Source organism: Oryzias latipes, chromosome 17 (genome assembly GCF_053564925.1).
Source record: "Oryzias latipes strain Hd-rR chromosome 17, Olatipes_Hd-rR_3.1".
Taxonomy (NCBI): Eukaryota; Metazoa; Chordata; class Actinopteri; order Beloniformes; family Adrianichthyidae; genus Oryzias; species Oryzias latipes.
In genome coordinates this window covers 27,769,618-27,788,881 of record NC_136253.1, presented here as the reverse complement: position 1 = coordinate 27,788,881, position 19,264 = coordinate 27,769,618, and the positions used below count along the sequence as shown (strand labels likewise).

The 19,264-nt window shown below is 39.3% G+C and overlaps 1 protein-coding gene and 1 long non-coding RNA gene across 3 annotated transcripts; both read left to right on the top strand.

Moving 5' to 3' along the window:
- The first annotated feature begins 1,544 nt into the window (after positions 1-1,544).
- On the top strand, positions 1,545-12,792 carry acsl3b (acyl-CoA synthetase long chain family member 3b). Of its 2 annotated transcripts, none has more exons than XM_023965020.2 (15): positions 1,545-1,762; positions 4,494-4,948; positions 6,099-6,276; positions 6,356-6,465; positions 6,606-6,744; positions 8,110-8,260; positions 8,426-8,549; positions 8,666-8,737; positions 8,837-8,976; positions 9,148-9,320; positions 9,392-9,466; positions 9,543-9,734; positions 9,818-9,932; positions 10,021-10,178; positions 10,279-12,792. In XM_023965020.2, the coding sequence occupies exons 2-15, from the start codon at positions 4,598-4,600 to the stop codon at positions 10,434-10,436; spliced, it is 2,136 nt and encodes a 711-aa protein (XP_023820788.1). In that variant the 5' UTR covers positions 1,545-1,762; positions 4,494-4,597; the 3' UTR covers positions 10,437-12,792. The 2 variants fall into 2 exon arrangements, with proteins under 2 accessions (XP_023820788.1, XP_078791196.1); XM_078935070.1 differs by having other exon boundaries at positions 1,563-1,584.
- A 493-nt stretch (positions 12,793-13,285) lies between these two features.
- Positions 13,286-17,045, top strand: LOC144986822 (uncharacterized). Its single transcript, XR_013650666.1, has 2 exons — positions 13,286-13,388; positions 15,489-17,045. It is a non-coding gene; the product is annotated as an uncharacterized LOC144986822 (long non-coding RNA).
- Positions 17,046-19,264: the final 2,219 nt, after the last annotated feature.

The window sequence follows — 19,264 nt, the reverse complement described above, 5'->3', positions numbered from 1 at the left end:
CCTCACAAAGTTTATTCAATTCAAATTCAAAAATATTTTATCAATTCTCAACATCCACAGGTCATAGTAATGGGTCCGAAGTATATTCATATAGGAGAAGCCTCTTACTTGTCACTTCTGTTAAACTGTGACATGAAAGGGAAATTCCAATTATTATTTAATCTTTTGTAGCATTGTTTTTTTAATTTATTTATTCATTTAAAATCTGTTCCAGAGACCCCATAGCAGAAACTAGCATATCAATCCTACTGAAATTGTTACATGCAGCTGTAGCACAACAACCATGATGACCTCCCTATTATTTCCACATTTCAAATACTCTGCACTAGAGCACCTTCCTTTCTCAAAAGTGTTTTCAAATTCACCAACTGCTTCCCCATTTATAATACTAAAAAAACACGACAGGCCTACATCAAACCAAAAACATAGAACAATGCAAGATCATTTATTAAAGTCATTATTTGAACATTTTAGTTGAAGAATTACATAAATTGAACAAGCTGCTTATTTAAGGTGTACACCAAACCCAAACAAGGCTTTTTTTTTTAGTTTGTAAAGTCAGGGAAGACCTACTCTAATGAAAGTTGAGTTTTTAACATATTCTTGAAGCATTTTTCTCATAATGGAGAAAAGAAAGTGAAGTTTAAATGAGCATTTCTGAGTATTTCTTTCAAATTCTTGTTACTCAGGAACAGACAAAAAATGCCATTGGAAAAAGCTGTGTGACATTGATGTTACAATTGTTGGGCCACAAGCTCCATTTCCCGCTCCGTTCTGATGCATCCACTTACAGACAGATAGATCCATGCATGTCTTTGTTTTCCTCATCTGAGCTGGCATCTGGGTCAAAACTGTACAGCTGCATGGCTCCAATATTGCTTGCCATTTTTTTGTTGCACGTGTAATCTTTGGCTGGGGATGTGAAGGGCTGTAAGCTAGAGGGGGAGAGCACGTTAACAGATGGATGATGGGATGCCTGAGGTCCCACCCACAACTCAGAGGCGAATTTCCAATGAATTCTTGCCGCTCTGCAGAAACTATGCCCTAGAAAACAGCACCTTTTTTTGATTGTTTTTTACACAAAAAAGGCATAATCACAATTAAAAGACCACTGGGAACGATTTGGAAAATAGGCAGCCCCGTGACCCGGAAAGGGACAAAATGGAAGAAGATGAATCGATCAATCAATCAATCAATCAATGGAGCGGGACTTTAGGCCAATTAACTAAAAGTTAAATTAAGAGAGATGTCATTATTTTTGTTGTTTGGGGCTTACATGCTTTTGGATTAGTGCAATAATCTAAACAATGAATAATATAATTTACTAAAGATTGCTAATATGAAAATGGTGTCGATATATGAAGTATATGCTGTTAAATTATAAAGATAAAAGCAGTCCTAAAAAATATAGGTGACTGCTTATTCAAAACCATCACCGAATGACCCAAACCAGATAACTTTGACCGACAGTAACCCTGCTGACGTCTTCGTTGCCCCAAACACGCGCCACCCTTAGAGCTCCAATCAGTGACCGAAAACCCTCTTACGTCAAATAATGACTTCCGGGCTGGCAGCAGTGGCCCGGTAATTCTCAGATTTACGATTTGACATAGGATTGTTTAGATTTGTAGCATTTAGTTTGTTCTGAATTATAAACGTATACTCAATCCCGACATATTTTTAAAAGGTGTGTTTATCAGGGATATTATTGTTATCCTGGAGTCCATGCTACAGCGACGCAGGCATAGCGCTTTTTGAAGAGGTGAGGATGTGTGTGCGCTCTGCAGATGTTAGCGAAAGGTGATGAAAATGAGCTCCCGGTCTGCACAACGGAGACGAAATACGCATTTAACGTTGGCTATGGTGCATTTGCGCGTTTGTGTTTGAGTTATCTAGAAATAATGAATGAGTGAAGCGGTTCCGCGGGCCCCTACTACGCAGCAGACACGACAGCCGCTGCATTAGCTAGCTTAATGCTGACTGTTAGCTGCTAGAATTTGAACAAACCGCTAACTGCTTATGTTTTTGCGGAGTCACCACTACCATACCTAATATATCAACTCAATTTGATCTGAATATCTCGTGAAAACAGTTCTCCGTTTAGTACTGCTCTGTTTTTATGTAATAGTACTGTTTTGTGTTTAAGAAAAAGCAAGGTTGATACTGTTATAAAAAAAGAAAATATAAATGCATAAATAAAAAATAATCACATTGGTATAAGAATTTATTTGGATTTAATTTTTGCTAAAATATTGTTTGTAATGAATTGTAATGACCTTGTTATAGTTGCCAGTAAAAGGTAAACAAAGATTATTTACTTAATTGATTACTGACATGTATTTAAAGCAACTTTAGATTTTTCTGCCTTTGTGAATTGAAAAAAGCAATACCTATTATTATTATTATTACTATTATTATTATTTCTTTTGAAGCATTTCTTTGTTTTATTTTGTGTGGTTGAAAGGTCGAGTAAAAAGTTTCTTGTTGTGGTGAAACCCTGCCCTTGTTTTGTGTGACATTAAGTACTACATTTTCATTGGACCTTTAAATGTCCTTTAGAAAGTCTTTTGGCTGACATATTGATTGTATTTATAAACTATATATCTTAATTAGGCCTTCACGATTAATCGCAAATTTATCGTTATCGCGATTTCAAGCTGTGCAATATCCATATCGCAAAAGTCAGCAAAAATCACGATAAATGGTAAACCTTAAATGTGCTAAAATAATCTGATGGCAACTTGAACTTTTTAATGAATATAATAAATCCCTGTATGCATTTAACCATTTAGATGGAGCCCTTCACGTTGTTGACCAATCGGATGGAGCTTTTATGTTAGATTTTGCCCCACTAATTAGACGAGGGTCATTTGGAGAATAATTTAAGGTATTTTGACTCTTTTTTTTAAATTAAACTTTTGCAGTGAAGTGGAAATCTTTTTGTTGTTATTGCTATTTGTTAATTTATCGCAAGTTATATTGACATTGCAGCATTGATCACTAATATCGCATATCGCGAATTTTTCTCATACCGTGCAGCCCTAATCTTAATTCAACCATCTTTATTTTCCAGTTATTAAGGTGTGAAGGTTTTTTATTAGAAAAGTAAAGCAATTAAAGATAGTTGTCTTAATAAAATAAGAAATAACTCGAATATTATTTATTGGATTATGCAGTTGCATAGCTAAACTACTGCAATATTGTGGAGTTTTCTAGCAGTTTGTCTTTCCAATTCTTTAACCAGATCATGGTGAATAATAAATGTTAGTTGTTGTATTCACAGCGAGCACATGAACCCCCCTCGTCTGCTATAGCAAACTAGCATACTTGTAGAGCTGGCATTTCGATAGAAGTGTTGTCTCTACGGTGAAAGTTCTGGTTGGTCTCAGTAACTGTGCAGCTGTTTTTATCCTCTTTTATGACGTTGTTTAAACGATAAATAAAGGAGGATGTCTCTTCTTTGTTTAAAATGACAAGCACACAATGACTAGACCTTTACCGCTACAGTTTAACTCCCTCTGAGTCATATTTCGACCTTTTATCCGTGCTCTCTGTTTATTCAGCGTTAATATTTTGGCTAACCTCTGCAAATACAACTGTTTTGTGTCTTTGACCTGTCGTAACGATGTTTCTGAGAAGCTTGTTCATCCTGTCTGGTATTGAGATAAGTAGCCTGACAATTTCTTTTTATAATTAGAATGAGAGAAATCTGTTGCTTTTACGAGGACTTTATTTCACTGCAGATAACGGCCAGGAGTCTCCTCCATCTCCTCAGTCTGTTAAATTCTTTCCAGCAGTGTCAGTTTAGAAAGCCAAAGAATTCTAACCCCAAACGTAACTTTTCGGGCCGCTCCTTGTCGGCTCCAGAATGAGCTGCTGCAGCGTGTTCTGACATGGTCTTCCTAACTGGTAGTAGAATCGCACTGCAAATTCCAGACTGTCCTTTGGCAAACACTGCCAAAAGCTTAGCTCTAAGGAAGAAGCTCAGAGCTGATCCCATGGTCTTTGTTATCTTGGATAGCTTGTTAGAGTAATGACAAGGGTTTTACAACCATCTGTATAAAATAATGAATAATTCCAGAACATTTGGTGTGAAGGTCAAATCTTACTTTTCTTGGGTCAAAGAGACAGAATCTGGATTATTTTGAGTAATATTATTTTATAATTAGTTCAGTACAGTGTTTACATGATATCAATAAAGCGGGAGTCTTTCAAACGCCTTCAAATATTTACTGACTGAAAACAAATGTAATTAGAAATTAGTTATACTTCAAACGGAGTTTTTTTTTTAACAAGCTATAAACTTCTGGTAAATTTTGATCTTCATTTTTGGCAAAGAAAGTCATTGAAATGTTGTTTATCACAGTACAGGCTGTGAACAGTCACTGCTGTCTAGCATTACTATTTACGACTGCTTCATTTTTCAAAATGCACAGAGGTCGCGTTACTTTTTACACTATTGCTATAAGTGCATCTATTTCTCTTGATTGCAGGTCCTTTTTTGATGCATATTAGAACACCGACTACCACCACCTTTACTGTTGAAACAGCAAAATCTAAAAGACTTTAGAGCTCGAGTCCAGAATCTACGTCAAAGATGAAGATGAAGGAGGACATCAACCCAGTGCTGCTACAAGTCTTCCGCTCTGTAGTGTGGGTCTACTCGGTCATCACCTTCCTACCCTGGTACTTCTTTTCCGGGACCGGCAGTAATTTGGAGCGAGCCCGGCGGATCAAGGCATATTCAGTGAGTGGACACCCAGCTGGACCTTACAGAGCCATCAACAGCCAAGAGAAGTTGGTAGCGCTGATGGAACCGGGGGTGAACACCCTGGACAAGATGTTTGAATATGCAGCGAGGAGATTTCCAATGAGGGACTGTCTGGGCACCAGGGAGGTGCTTAGTGAGGAAGATGAGCTCCAACCTAATGGCAAGGTGTTCAAAAAGGTGAGAGCATTTAATCTGTTGTGTTTTGTTGATATCTTAAACACTGCTTTCTTTTGAAGCGAGTTTTGTAAAGGAGTGGTCCCCGACCCGTGGGACAGTTGGTACCAGGGCACAGAGGGAAAAAAAGACACGACCTACATAATTTCCGTTTTATTTATAGTCTGATTCTGATGGAAGCTTTTTTTTAGAAAACTTTCTGGATCCTCCACCACATCCGATTCATTCTTGACTCATGTCAAGTCGCTCAGTCGACTGCTAAGACTGCTGAATTGAAACCCCCAAGCTGACAAAGGTAGCAAAAGATAAACGTATTTGGAAAGTTTCTTTTGGCAGAAAAGATCCAGTGAGGAAACGGAAGAAGAGCCTTTGACTTTATAGATAAAAGAAAAACAGACAAAAAACAGAAGACTTGACTCAAAAATGGATTTGTTTGTTCCTACACATCATAATAATAATGCATAATATTAGGAATCTGGCTGTGTAAAGTTATGAGGATGCTGCTAATAAAGTTGCTAAAACAGGGGATTCATATTTATCATCATACTTAAAAAGTACCAGTTTTAGTTGCTGTTTTTTTTTTGTTGCTTTTTCATCCATTTATGTTTCTCACCTTAAAAATAAGACAAGGCGTCTGATTTTTGTTGCTTCCCGTGTGACAGTTATGGGTTAAGAGAAAAAATATGTGACATTTTAGTGGTTTATATACGAATACTAGTGTACGAGAATGAAGATAAAAACATAGTTCAGCCGTGTACAGGCCGATCCGTGGCCGGAAAAAGGTTGGGGGCCGCTGCTGTAAGGGAAAACAGACATCGGTCAGAGTCGGTTTGCCTCATCCGTCCTGTAGATGGCAGTAATGAGCTGCGTAAGAATAAAGATAATGGAAGCAATTCAGTATTTTTTATTTTCATGACAAGTTCTTCTAAAAGTCCTTTTATATTAATATCATAATTACACTCCCATTTCTTGTATTGCTATATTTCTTCTTGTACTCTGAATAAGTTAACTTGTGTTTCTTTTTGTCTGTCAGTGTTGGAATTAGTCTCCTCAATGCTAATGATGCATTTCAAAACTGTTCAGAAGTTTCAGTAGGCAAATCTCCCCCTATCAGTTGTCATGTTTAGCTTCCAGCGTTCTTTGTCTCCTGCAGGTGATTTTAGGGAACTATAACTGGCTTTCATATGAAGAAGCTTACCTGGCAGCAAAGTGCTTTGGCAGTGGTCTGGCAGCTCTGAATCAGCGGCCTCACTGCAACATCGCCATCTTCTGTGAGACTAGAGCAGAGTGGCTCGTTGCAGCACAGGCCTGTTTCATGTACAATTTTCCACGTGAGTGTTTGAAGGACAAACTTGAAAATGCATTGAAGTGCTCTCCGTCATGCTGTCTAATTTTGAACGAACTTCACAGTCGTGACGCTCTACGCAACCTTGGGACTCAAGGCCATTGCTCACGGCCTCAATGAGACAGAAGTGACCCACATCATCACAAGTAAAGACCTACTCCAGAGCCGTCTCAAGGTACCAGTTTAACAGCATTGTCTGTCTATATTATATTAGTGCCGCTAAATTAGCCAGAGTGCTGTTCTACTTAAGTATTTTAATTCATTTCTTCTCGTTAGTTTTATTTTTACCTGTTTGCATCCAACTTCCCTTTCCAGGCCATTCTGTGTGATGTGCCGCGGCTACAGTACATCATTGTAGTGGACCAGAAACCCACAAGCTGGCCAGACATCCCCAAGAGCATCAAGGTCTACAACATGGATGCTGTGAAGGAGATGGGATCCAAGCCAGAAAATAGTGAGCCTTTGATTCTCTTCTATTTGATTGAAATGGTTTCTACTTCTGTCAGGGACGTGGAGGAACACTCATGGAGGTTTAAAACACCCGGATGTTTAATTAGAGCGATGCACTGCGGCTCACATGGGATCGTCACCTGTCAATCATCCTCTGCCCTAAAGATCAAATTTAGGGTAAAAAAAAACATAGAATAATAAACAACTTTAAATGTATGAAATAAGTTTCAGTATTTTGAGATAACGATGAGAAGATTGAATCCTGAATGAGATTTCAAATGAATAAACGGCATGAAGAAAAAATGTTGGGAGAAGTCTGTCTGTCTGTCTGTCAGGCTGTTTACAGGATGAAGATGTTTGCAGAAGAAAGTTAGTTCAGCTTTGACAAATAATGATCCTGCTGAGGTTTCACTCTGAATCCATTTAAAGAACAATCTGTCAGTGGAGTGTCTGCTTTCCTTTACTATCTAAGATCTCAAATTGGAAACATCTGTGAACACAATGAGTTTCCATATTAGTTTGTTTACACTAACAAACAGCATATTTTTACACTCAGTGAGTCAGACATAGCTGGGATTTTCTGTTGCAGTCTAAGCAGACTTTTACATGAAAATGATGCAGTTAGAGGATGTCTGGTCTGAAAGTAAGATTGGAATTAAGCAAAGTTCTGTCACTGCTTGGGAATTTTTAGTCGTTCTTTTATATATAAGCCATTCTTTTTATGTGAAATTTCAAAGTTTTGTAATCTAAAAACTTAAAACTTGTGGAAAAGTTTACTTTTAGTAGGAAATATAGACACTACTGTAATTAGTGTCTCTGACACTCAGTTTGACCATTTCTGATTGAGTGTCAGAGAGATGGTCAAAGTCCCACTTTGACTTGGTTTCCCATTGGTCTTTTTTTTATGACTATGCCTTTTTTAGCCATATTTTAAAAAATCTGTGTAGTTTTCCAGGACATAGTTTCTGCATTAGATCATTAGAAATTAGCCTCTAAATTGTGGGCTGGATTGTTGGTGGGAAATAAGCCCGACCCCACTCCCCGTCATCCATCTGCTTACATGCAGCTTATGGAGATCATCATTTACATTTTTCAAACAGCATTTTATCATCTGCTCCTGATTCACAAGGATTTGAATAAAGAAATACTCAAATGTGCAATTTGAAGTGGAATTTTTTTCTTAATATATGTTCTCAATCTTGAGAAAAATGCCACAAGAACATATTAAAAATGCCAAAAACACAATTTTTTAAAGTGAGGGATTTGTTTTTTGTATTTATGTTTTTTTTGTATTGAAACTTATGGCGACATTAAAATATAATATCGGAGTGTTGTATTTGTATTTAACCGTCTCCTAAACAATCTGCAGTTTCAGCGGACCGCAGACACCCTCAGCCGTCGGACATCGCTGTCATCATGTACACCAGCGGCTCCACGGGCATCCCCAAGGGTGTCATGATCTCCCATAGCAACCTGATTGCTGGCATCACAGGCATGGCAGAGCGGATCCCTAATCTCAAGTATGAGGATTTCCGTTTGTGCTGACTCCTCAGCCTCTCCTCTTAGGTTTTTAAATCTGAAGTGTGTTCTTTCCACTTTGTTTTAATTTCTCAATCATCTCTTACCACTGTGTTTATTCCAAATATTCATGCTAATAATGAATCTCTAAACTGATGTGCTGCCAGTGAGACAGACACCTACATTGGCTATCTACCATTGGCACATGTTTTGGAGCTCAGTGCAGAGCTGGTTTCCATTTCTCACGGCTGTCGTATCGGTTATTCGTCCCCTCACACTCTGGCCGATCAGGTAAGGGCCGAGTCAAATTCATTTTTGGGGGTTTTTCTTGGCTTCTTTCCAAATTGTGTGATCAGAGATCTTCCGAACTGCTTCTGGAATAATACATTTTGTTCATTTCACTGCAGTCCACCAAGATTAAGAAAGGCAGCAAAGGGGATGCTAGTGTCCTGAAACCCACTCTCATGGCTTCTGTACCTGTAAGTGTTTTTATGCTAAGGTCATTGAAGATACCTTTTGTCTCTTTTCACTCCTGCCTGCAGTTTAATTTGTCCAATGTTCTCATTGTCTGTGTGTAGGAGATCATGGATCGAATCTACAAAAATGTAATGACCAAAGTGGAGGAGATGAGTAGATTCCAAAAGACACTCTTTGCGTTGGCTTATAACTACAAGATGGAGCAGATATCCAAAGGTTACAGTACGCCTCTGTGTGACAGGTGATACTACCCCTCCTGTTTTACACATTTCAACATTAGCTTTTGTCAATAAAAAGTGTACCTAATCACAAATTGTTCATGGTTTTGGTTTTGAAATGTTTGCCGTGGAGGCCATGTTGGGTGTGCTAACAGCGCCCCTAATCCTGACCGTGTTCCTCGTCCGTCTTTCAGTTTGGTTTTCAAACGAGTGCGCTCTCTGTTGGGAGGAAACACGCGGGTGCTGCTTTCCGGCGGAGCCCCGCTGTCAGCCGCCACGCAGCGCTTCATGAACGTCTGCATGTGCTGCCCTGTGGGGCAGGGCTACGGCCTGACGGAGACCTGTGGAGCTGGCACCATCAGCGAGGGTAAGCTATACCAAAAGGTAAAATTATGCTCTTCAGAAAAAACTGATTTTCTGACATTTATTCCTTTAAAGTTTGGGACTACAACACTGGACGAGTTGGCGCTCCACTGGTTTGCTCAGAGATCACACTGAAGGACTGGGAAGAGGGTCAGTAGAATACTTATGAGTAAAGGACCCGTCAATACGTTAGAGGAGTTAATAATTGATGGATTTGCTCCTGTAGGGGGTTACTACAGCACAGACAAACCCAACCCAAGAGGAGAGATTTTGATTGGCGGGCCTAATGTTGCAATGGGTTACTACAAATATGAGGGCAAGAACCAAGGAGACTTCTTTGTGGATGCCAACGGGCAGAGGTGGTTCTGCACTGGAGACATTGGAGAATTCCATCCGGATGGATGCCTCAAAATCATCGGTAGGAAATTCTCCAAGAGGAGCGTGAAACATTTACAAGTCTTCTAAACTGTGAGGGTTATAGTTTTCATTTCGTCTTTGCAGATCGTAAGAAAGACCTCGTAAAACTGCAGGCGGGTGAATACGTTTCCCTCGGAAAGGTGGAGGCTGTTCTGAAGAACTGTCCACTGATTGACAATATCTGTGCCTACGCCAACAGGTATTATCACGTTCACACTCCCTATAGATGAGTTGGTATTTGGGTATAAAGGTTAAAGATTAAAAAACTAAATCTTCCTGTTTTGCAGTGACCAATCATATGTGATTAGCTTTGTGGTGCCTAACCATAAGCAGCTGATGGCGGTGGCGGAACAAATGGGAATCAAAGGAACATGGGAGGAAATCTGCAACAACCCACAGATGGAGAAGGAGGTTCTCTGCATCATTACTGAGGCAGCCATCTCAGGTAGAGAGACGATATTAACAGTAAAACAAAACAAAAATTCCCCTTTTTCCTCCAACATTCCTGCCTCTGTCGGGCTGACATTCTGCTGTCCTCCAACCAGGCAAACTGGAGCGATTTGAGATTCCCAAGAAGATCCGTCTGAGTGCCGAACCCTGGACACCAGAGACCGGTTTGGTCACTGACGCTTTCAAACTGAAGCGAAAGGAGCTGAAAACACATTATCAGGAAGACATAGAGAGAATGTACGGGGGGAAATAAGAAGGATCCACTACAAGAAGCACACTCAACCTGAGCATGTAAACAAAAAGCTCAATCCAAACTGAACTTCTCTCAGAGGACTTGTATTCTAGTTACAGGTAAAACAAAGTCATTATTATTAGAAACTAAGAGACTCCTGTTCCTCATCTCCTCTGTAACCAGCGACCATCAAAGCAGGAGCAAGAATCTGGAAGGCAGCTTCATGCTTTTATCAAGACCAGGAGGCACAAATAACTGAGCCAGTCATTCCGCTGTGATAGACCTTCTGAGTCGCCGTGACGACCAAAGCGACTCATGACATTGGACCTGTGTGACGCAAAGAAATGAGAATCCCAGGATAGGCATTGCATCTGTTCTTCCCCCCTTTCGTTGGAAGATTTCTCCCTGTAAAGCTCGGCTGTGGAGGTGAGGCGCAGAAGCGCGGCGGGGAGGTTGGTAGCGTGAGCCTGATGGGAAGAGCCCTCTTGGGCCCAGACGTGACTTTCAGGTTGGATCTGCAGGGATCTTAATTGTGTTTTTCCTTTTATTTTATTTTTTGTTTTATATATCTGCGTTGTAATGTTTCCTTCGTGTTGGGTTTGTCAGCTTTGGAACCCATTTTTGAACATTTCTCTGTGATGTGTGGCGAAGCCGTGAGAGATTGAACTGCTGTTATGAAACAGTAGTTTGTTTTTCTTCTTTTGTATGCTTTTGTATTTCTTTCTGGTCATGCTAATTGTGCTTTGTTTACAAGTTGTTTTTTATTAATGCTGTTTTTTCTTCTCTTATTTTATTTTCTTCTTGCGTCCAAAAATTTGCTCATTTGACTTCATGTTTACTGACTTGATTCTCTTAATTCCACATCCTGCAGCGGGAACATCGATGGCAAAAGCTATTTATTGACTGAACATTGTTCCATCAGTGACTTGTAAAAGGCCTGCCAGACCAAGTATGTATTTCTCCATTTATGACCAATGAACTAGGTAAATATCTTCAAGGAAACTTGGTTTACTGTAGTGAAATAGTTTCAATAGTCTGTATTTCTTTAACTGCATTTTCAGGAACTTTAGGGGCAGTTACATATGTTATTCTATTTACCATAGATCTAGTTACTGTTGCTTTTGATCTTGTCTTTTTTTTTTTTTTTTTGCAGATACGAAATAAAAAATGAATGTGCAATATTTATACTCAAATTAAAGTGTGTATGTAGGAAACCACAGCCGACAGCTCCGCTGTGGCGTGTTCATGTTTATGCCTCTTGCTTGTATGAAGTAGCGGCTTTGTAGAAAAGTGAGATCGCAGAAGCAAAAAGGTAATTAGACACTGATGAGAACATTTTAGATGTTTGCAAAAATGTGAGGTAAGAAGCTTTTTTTTGGGGGGGGGGGGGGGGTTGTAAAGCTTGCATGATGAAAAGCGTGCGACTGTACCAAAGCATCTGTACTGAAGAGAAAACTGCACTTGAGCAAGTGAAGAAATTGTTGTGGATACACTCCAGGTCTAAATGATAGGAAGAAAAAAAAATCCCCTCACTGATTGCAACTAACATGTCTGTATATTTCAACAGATTTGTGTATATAACACTGTATGTGCAATGTATATAAACAACTCTACAGTGCTACATGAATCTTTCACCTGCTAGTTGTTTGAATCTCTGTAAACAATGCGTCGATGGAAGAAGGTTGTGGTATTTATTGAATTGACCTGACTGGCAGCACTAGGAGCGACTCTGTTACTTCTATTTATTTCTTCATCGAAATAAATGCTCGTTTGGTTTGTTGTGAGGCGGACGTCTTCTTTCCGTCACCATTTCTAAATCCAAGCCAAGAAAGGTACTTTTGTTTAATTTTTTTTTTTTTAAGAGTTTCTGCTAACTCACCTTTGACCATATTATAGGGGAAGCCGTTTCCTCCTTTCCTGTTCTGAATCAAAAATCCGATCCCTTGACATTTCAGTGAAAAATTAATTCACTTTGTGTTTGTTTGTTTTTCTTTTGCCTGTTTGTAGGCTGCTAGTGGCCTTCTGACCTACAAGCTTGTGTCTGAGCTCCTCCTCGCATTTTCTTAACATCCTAATGAAAGTGAGCTACACAGCATTTTTTCATTCCTGTTTTTCTCCTTTTTCTTTTGTAAATAGGTTAGGAGGGGAAGGGCATGGCAATCCAAATATTTCTGTACATTTGCAAAACCTCCTTTAAAGATATATAGGAATTTGTTTTTTTACTTTGTGTGGAAGAAGGAGCTTGAAGGGTTTTGTGTGGTGACAGACCACTCTAAGCTGAGGAGCAAATGAAAGTGTCTCCTACCTTTTTTTTTTTTAATCTGTGATTTGGCCTGTGATCGTGTGTAATGCAAATAAAAAAGATTGTGTTGTTTGATTTTGTGTGCGGCTGAATCCTGCATTTGATCTGTGAGGCTGGATGTTTGGCCTGATCAGAATCATCATGAAACTATAGTTACTATGGCAACTAAGGCCAGCAAGGCTGTGTGTGTGAGCGCACAGGGCTCTTTAATGCAAACAGAACATGGAGTTCTGCATGTCAGGGCGAGTAAACAATACATTTTCTTCGGATTCATCCTTAAAGACAAAAATATATTTTAAAAAGCAAAACACATACATACACGTTTATATAAATACACACATCTATATAATGTTGGGCAACAGAGGGGAAAAAAACAATCTTTCTAGAGTCCAAACTCAAAGTCAGTTAATTAAAGGCAGTGGCTTTAATCAGATGTAGCCAACCTAAAACCTTGTTTCGACATTACAGTTCATTAGATTTCTTGGTTTTGTTTGCATTTCTAGAGTAACGCCTCCCTCTCCTCACTCCCTCCATCAAAGCCCTATGGGATGAGTGAGTCACTCCCATCATAACACTCCCTTCATTAGTCCACCGATTCTGACGCACACAAACACCAGCTCTGCCACAGACTCCATCACCTAGCGGCAAGACGCCTGTCCACGAGCGGTTAGGTTTGTGTGTGCATTTGTGTTCATTCTCTTCTCATTGATTGCTGGCATTCCATTCAAACTTTAATTCTTCCTTTTCCTTGACCACCTCTTCCTCTCTGCTCATGACTCAGAAGTGCGTAAAAACTTTTTCATCTTTGTGCACTTTCTTTTATGAGCCAACGCCATTCTGGCGTTTACTCAAGGATGAGAATCTAGGCTGCTTCATAACCCTGCAAAGGTAGTGGGCGGTGTGTCCACAAGAAGTTCGCATAATTAGATCTGAGCCTGAACGACGGGGGTGACAGCAAGACAGGGTTTCAGATAAGTGAGACATGCTAGGAACATTAGGCAACAGAAGCTGAAAGGTTTAAAGGTTTTGGAGCTCAGGCTGGATCAGGAGAAAAAGCCTTTTAAATGATTTGGTTGCAAGTTTTCCTTTCATCCTAAAACTTTTGCCTGTTGCTCAAGTACAAATTTTGGACAAAGAAGAAACACTTCAGACACAAAACCTCAGTTTGATAGAAACGTATTAGAGAAAATATTGCAGCCAGCTGTGCGAAGAAATACAAATTGAGATAAATTCATTACTAGCTGCAACATTATTTAATACATTTTTTGGTGGCAAACCCAGTTTTATTTGATCTATTTTGTTATGTTTGCTCATGAATTTCAGTCAAGACACCCATCATACTCTCTAGTTTTTTGTGTTTGTTGTCTATTTACAGTTATAAAAACAAATTCACAGATTGTGTCATTCTGGACTTTGTTTTTTCCATCCACAGTCGATCTCTTTCTTCTCCAGTGTCCTTTAACCCTTGTGCTATCCTAGGCACTTTAATATTGGGAGTCGGGTCATCCAGACCCACTAGACATTGTGCTATCCTAGGCACTTTAATATTGGGAGTCGGGTCATCTGGACCCCACAAAACAGTGCTCTGAACATTTTTTCTTCAATGATTTGTGATCTTCACTGTTGTTCTTGGATTACATGAAATCTTTCCACCTTTATCCACCTTTGTCATGGTAGGGAGAACACGTCAATGTAAGGGGGGGGTCATCTAAGATAGCACAAGGGTTACAACCTCCTACGTTAGCAGTTTTACTTCAAATTTTGGGAGGTTTTGTTTTTCTTATTTCCAAAATAAAACTTGTTTTACTTTGAAAACACCTGATCTTTTTTTGTTTTTAAATTTGTTTCTTCTGTGTGAAGCGACTGTTTCTAAAACTTTTTAATTTAATTAAATGAGTTGTTTTACTCTTTGCCACATCTCCTCTGATCTTCAGTAAATGTGATGTTCTCTCAGGTTTGCAACGTTTCCCCATCTTTTCTCCCTCCTGCTGGTTTTGTTTTTCGAGGCAGAACCGACCTTGGGCTTCACTGCCAGGCCCTGGCACTGCCTTTTCTCAGCATGAGTCTATCATGATAGAAGGGCCAAGTTAGGGACGGGAAAATGTGTGATGTCTGGTAATGAGCTGGAGCAGAGGAGTAACGAAGGCAGTGGGAAGGTGGGTGAGGAAGGGAGGGAGAGGCAACTGATACGTCTGTGCGATGACTCACCAATGTGTGGTATTTATAGCATCAGTAAGGGAGGGGGGGGGCATCCAGTTGGGGTGGTGGCCAAGGGGGGCGATGTCGCTTGGCTGATGGAGTGGTAAAAGAAAAGATGAGGAGATAAAAGTGTCAGTAAAGGCAAAAAAATAAGGGGAGGAGGAAAGGAAGACAAACAGAAACGTAAAACAACAAAGGATGAGAGAGATGATAAACAGAAGATGAGTGCAAAGGCCATCATTAAGATGGATGTATGGTGAAAAGGAGGAAAAAAATCGAATTTTGTTTTCCTTGTTACAGCGATGATGATGATCCGTATAAGTGACACGCAAATAAATAAGGAATCTGTCTCAAGTATCCAAACATCCACATGCTTACTGACTCATGGTAGGGAAAACGTGCCTCTCTGCAGCCTCTCATTCAAACACCTACACACAGAAAAAAGGTGTTGCACTTCATTAAATGTGAAAACAATAGGGTATTTTAGAAACAAGCTCTGGATTACAGAAATTGTGTGGTTTATGTAAAAACAAACGTGTTTTTTTGACATAAGTGTCTTTTCCATTCTGCAGCTTTTGGCTCCACATCATGCGCACATCTGGCTGCTTCAGACTTCTCCTTCCATCTTCATCAATAAACACTGCTTGCCTTGGCTGGAGGTGACGTCAGCCAGTGCGTCAAGCTGCATCTCTTATCCGTACGCTATGATGCAGTCTGTGTGTGTGCGCTTGGACACACACACACAGTCGAGGCATCGGTTCATGGAGAAAGATTCGGAGCAGTCACTGGCATTAATATGAACCCGGCAATAAAAAGCCAGGAGGTGAACGGCTCTTTTAATGAATATAAAGATCTTTGGTTTGCAGGGTGGTGGGTGGCCATGAGGGGAGAGGCTGAGGAGAAACTCAGAAGAGATTTTTCTTTCAAAAAAAGGTGGGTGGGTGGTTGCAGAATAAAAACAACAATCTGTTTGTTTTAAATGATGAAAGATGTTCAAATGAGTTCCAGAGCAAAGATGAAAATTAAATTTTGCTGCGTGTCCTCCGTGGGTGTTTCCGGGATTTGTGGTCATTACTCTAACTCTCAGGACCTTCATTAAGAAACCAATTCTTGATTTTAATCTTGCAGCTCCACTAGACAACAGAGATGAGGTGATTGATCTGGACATAGAAAATTAATAGACTGATTTATTATGGAAGGCAAATGGACAGAGACTGATTAATGTACAAAATGGACTTATTGCATGATTTTTCATGCCCATAATAAAGTTCGCTTAATGGACATCCCATCCCAAAAGGTGAGTCATTTGCAAGCAGCTGTTTAAATGGGAACAGTGTGCCTTAGCAGGGAAATGAAGGCAGCTCATGCTTTTGCAAAAACACGGCAAAAATTCTCATCTGAGATCCCAAAATATCAGAATCAATCAAGAACATCTTTGTGGGAAATGACATTTGACAGCCTTGGTGAGCCAGGGATCGAAAGCTGTTTTTAAAAAAAAAGTGTTCAGAATTTGTTTTGAAAAATGTCTTTTTCATTATTTATGAATTCAAAATGTTCCTTGTATTCATCCAAGCAACAGTTGCAGTTGCTCCCTGAAGGATGAATCACTAATGTAGTTTGTCCTAAATGCACCCACTTCAGATGTTATGAATTAAAATTAAGCAACATTTAAGGCTTGCTGTGTTGGGAGGTTGCATTCTTTATTTTTCTTACATTTTCCCCTCCTATTAGATGTGCTCATAATCACAATGCTCTCCACTCTTTTAACACTTATTATCTTCTGTAAAGATATTAAAATCTGAATTAAAATAAGGGATTCACTAATTTTCATTTGTTTGCTGACAGTCAAAAATAAGCTTAGCCTGGTGGTTCAAGGTTGTCATATTTAGTTAAAGTTAGTTAAAGCTAACTTTGTTACTATTGTTTTTTTATATTATGCCCCCCCCGAGGATGACTTGTATTTTTTTTTCTTACTTTAAGCTTTGAATCATATTTATTCATGTGCGAGCTAGATTGTGCTGTTTATTTTTTTTCCTCTGGTTCTCATCTACTTTTGTTGACATCTAAACAGAGAATAAGATGTTGCATCTCAAGAGGCTTATCCTTATGTTTAAATAAAAATAAATGAATATTTTGTTTTTTTTATGTCACATAAAACATGAATATTCTAAGCATTTTACATTGAGAATCTTAAATCCATTAAAGACAGGATTGAGAAAAATCGGGATAAAAATACCGCCTTTCAAGAGGTAAAAAAGCAGAAGAATAGCCAGATTCCTGCTTGGCTGTCTGAAAGAAATTGATTACAAAGGGAGCAAGAAACAGCAATAATGGATGAAGCAATGTGGTCAGACAGGCAAAGTGAGAGAAAAACCTCCATCTATGGAGGAAGAACACAAAGGTTTAATGACTCCATGGGAGTGCTCAGGGAAAAATGGCAGCTCTGAAACAGCATAAACTCAAGGTGCTTTGTGACCAACTAAACCAGTACAACAAGTTTCATCAAAAAAGGAAGCCAATAATCCAGTCAAAGAGGAGAATTGTTTCCAGAACAAATTGGGAGTTGGTTTTCAAAGAAAGAACACAATAATCAAGGGTTCTGATTTCCTTTCTAACTTCAGAAATCTTTGGAACAATAAGTAAGGAGCAAAACTATTCATTGGAGGGATGATATAACACAAAATCTAGCTGGATCATTAAAAGTTTTTAAAAGAGAATGAGTAAAGGGAGGCTAAAACTGGAAAAATCTTTCATTTTCATCAGAAAGCTTGTAGCAGTAATTTTAGGACTGATTAGGGAGCTCTTTGAACTTCCAGAAAATCAAGAGTTTCACTGTTTGAGCCCCAAAGTAATTAACTGATTAGCTTCTGCATCAATCTTTATTACTGTGCACGTGTCTCTTTTTTGGAAACATGGCAATTGTGAATTTGGGCTTGACTCTATGACCAAACAAACTGGAAAAAAGTGAGATAGTTTGGAGCAGAGGAGGACTGCTGAAGATCAAAGCTGCTAACATGCACAGATAAAAGCACAACTCACTGTAGGGTTCAGCTTTATTGAAAACAAATCAAAAGATTCATTCCAACAGATTGAGCGTCCAAAACATTAGTAGAAATTTTAACAAGTGTTTCAAATGATCATGATTGCAATCATCACATATATAAAAACCTCCGTTCTTGATGTAACGGAACAAAAAAGAAGTGATTGCTTATGAAAACCCCAGGAGAACTAATCAAATGTTTTCATGATGATCTAAAAGGGAAATATGATTCAAACTCTCAAATAGCTTTCACCAAGCTGTACAGTTTAAACATACAAAATTAAAAGACGATTTGTTTTTTCAATATGTGAAGGGAGGTGTTGCTGCAGTCTCATTAATGCGGATTAATGCGTCCTTCTGATCCTTGACTGCATTTCAGTGGCATTACGTGAGTGTGTGCCCTTTTCCTGAAAGGCTTGTATGAAAAATCGACCTCCACTTATTTCAGGTCAGTTTCTTTTAAACTCCTTCTTTTAAAATTTAATACCCCCCCTTCTGTCCTCATGCCTCAGACAACATATTGAGGCTTTAATCACCCTTATGTCTGTCCCTGAACCACCTGCCTTCACAAGACAAGGACCATGCATTAGTCACAGTAATTGGCACAATGGGAGAGATGATCTGGATGGGTACTAGAGAATAAGGATGTAATGAATGCAGGCCGCCAGAAAAGTGGTCAGTTTTAGAAGCAAAAGGTCTAATGAAGGAGACAAGGATACTGACCAGAGAGAAGACTGGAAGTTGAATGTAGATGAAAGGTGATGAGGTAGCATCACCATGGAGACACTGGTTCAGAAGAAAGGGAGCCTTAACAACGGGCGTGCCATGCTTCATGAACCCCGCCTCATGATGTGGAAATGCGAGGGTGATGGAGATGAAAACAAACAAAACAACCCTCCGTCTCACTCGGTTTTTGGCATACCTTTTATGAAAGTGCTTTATAGGAGTTTATATAAGAGCGTCACAGCAGAAGGAAGGACTATTCAGAGAAAAAGTCAGGGTTGAAAATTAATGTGTTTGCAAGTCTACAGATTCAGCTCTCGGATGAGTCATGGGTCCTTGAGCTGGTTTGGAAGTTTTAAAGCAGCACAGCAACACACGTCAAGCAGTGGCTTTGCAGCACATTGTGTGTGTTTGTGTGAATGTAAATAGATGTGTGTTTGCTGCGGAACAAGTGACACATGAGTGCCTTTGCTTAGATGTTGTTTTCTCCCCCACCGCTTGGTCTAACATGTTAGAAAAACAGCAGAGGAATCATAAGAGACCACTGCTGCAGGAGGACACACAAAACATCATTAGAAAATAACT

Bases quoted from the DNA above. Each gene is read 5' to 3' on its own strand.
- acsl3b (XM_023965020.2), top strand. From the start codon at position 4,598: ATGAAGATGAAGGAGGACATCAACCCAGTGCTGCTACAAGTCTTCCGC. The intron at 6,277-6,355 runs GTGAGTGTTTGA...CGAACTTCACAG, and splicing joins TTTCATGTACAATTTTCCAC to TCGTGACGCTCTACGCAACC. The intron at 9,321-9,391 runs GTAAGCTATACC...ATTCCTTTAAAG, and splicing joins AGCTGGCACCATCAGCGAGG to TTTGGGACTACAACACTGGA.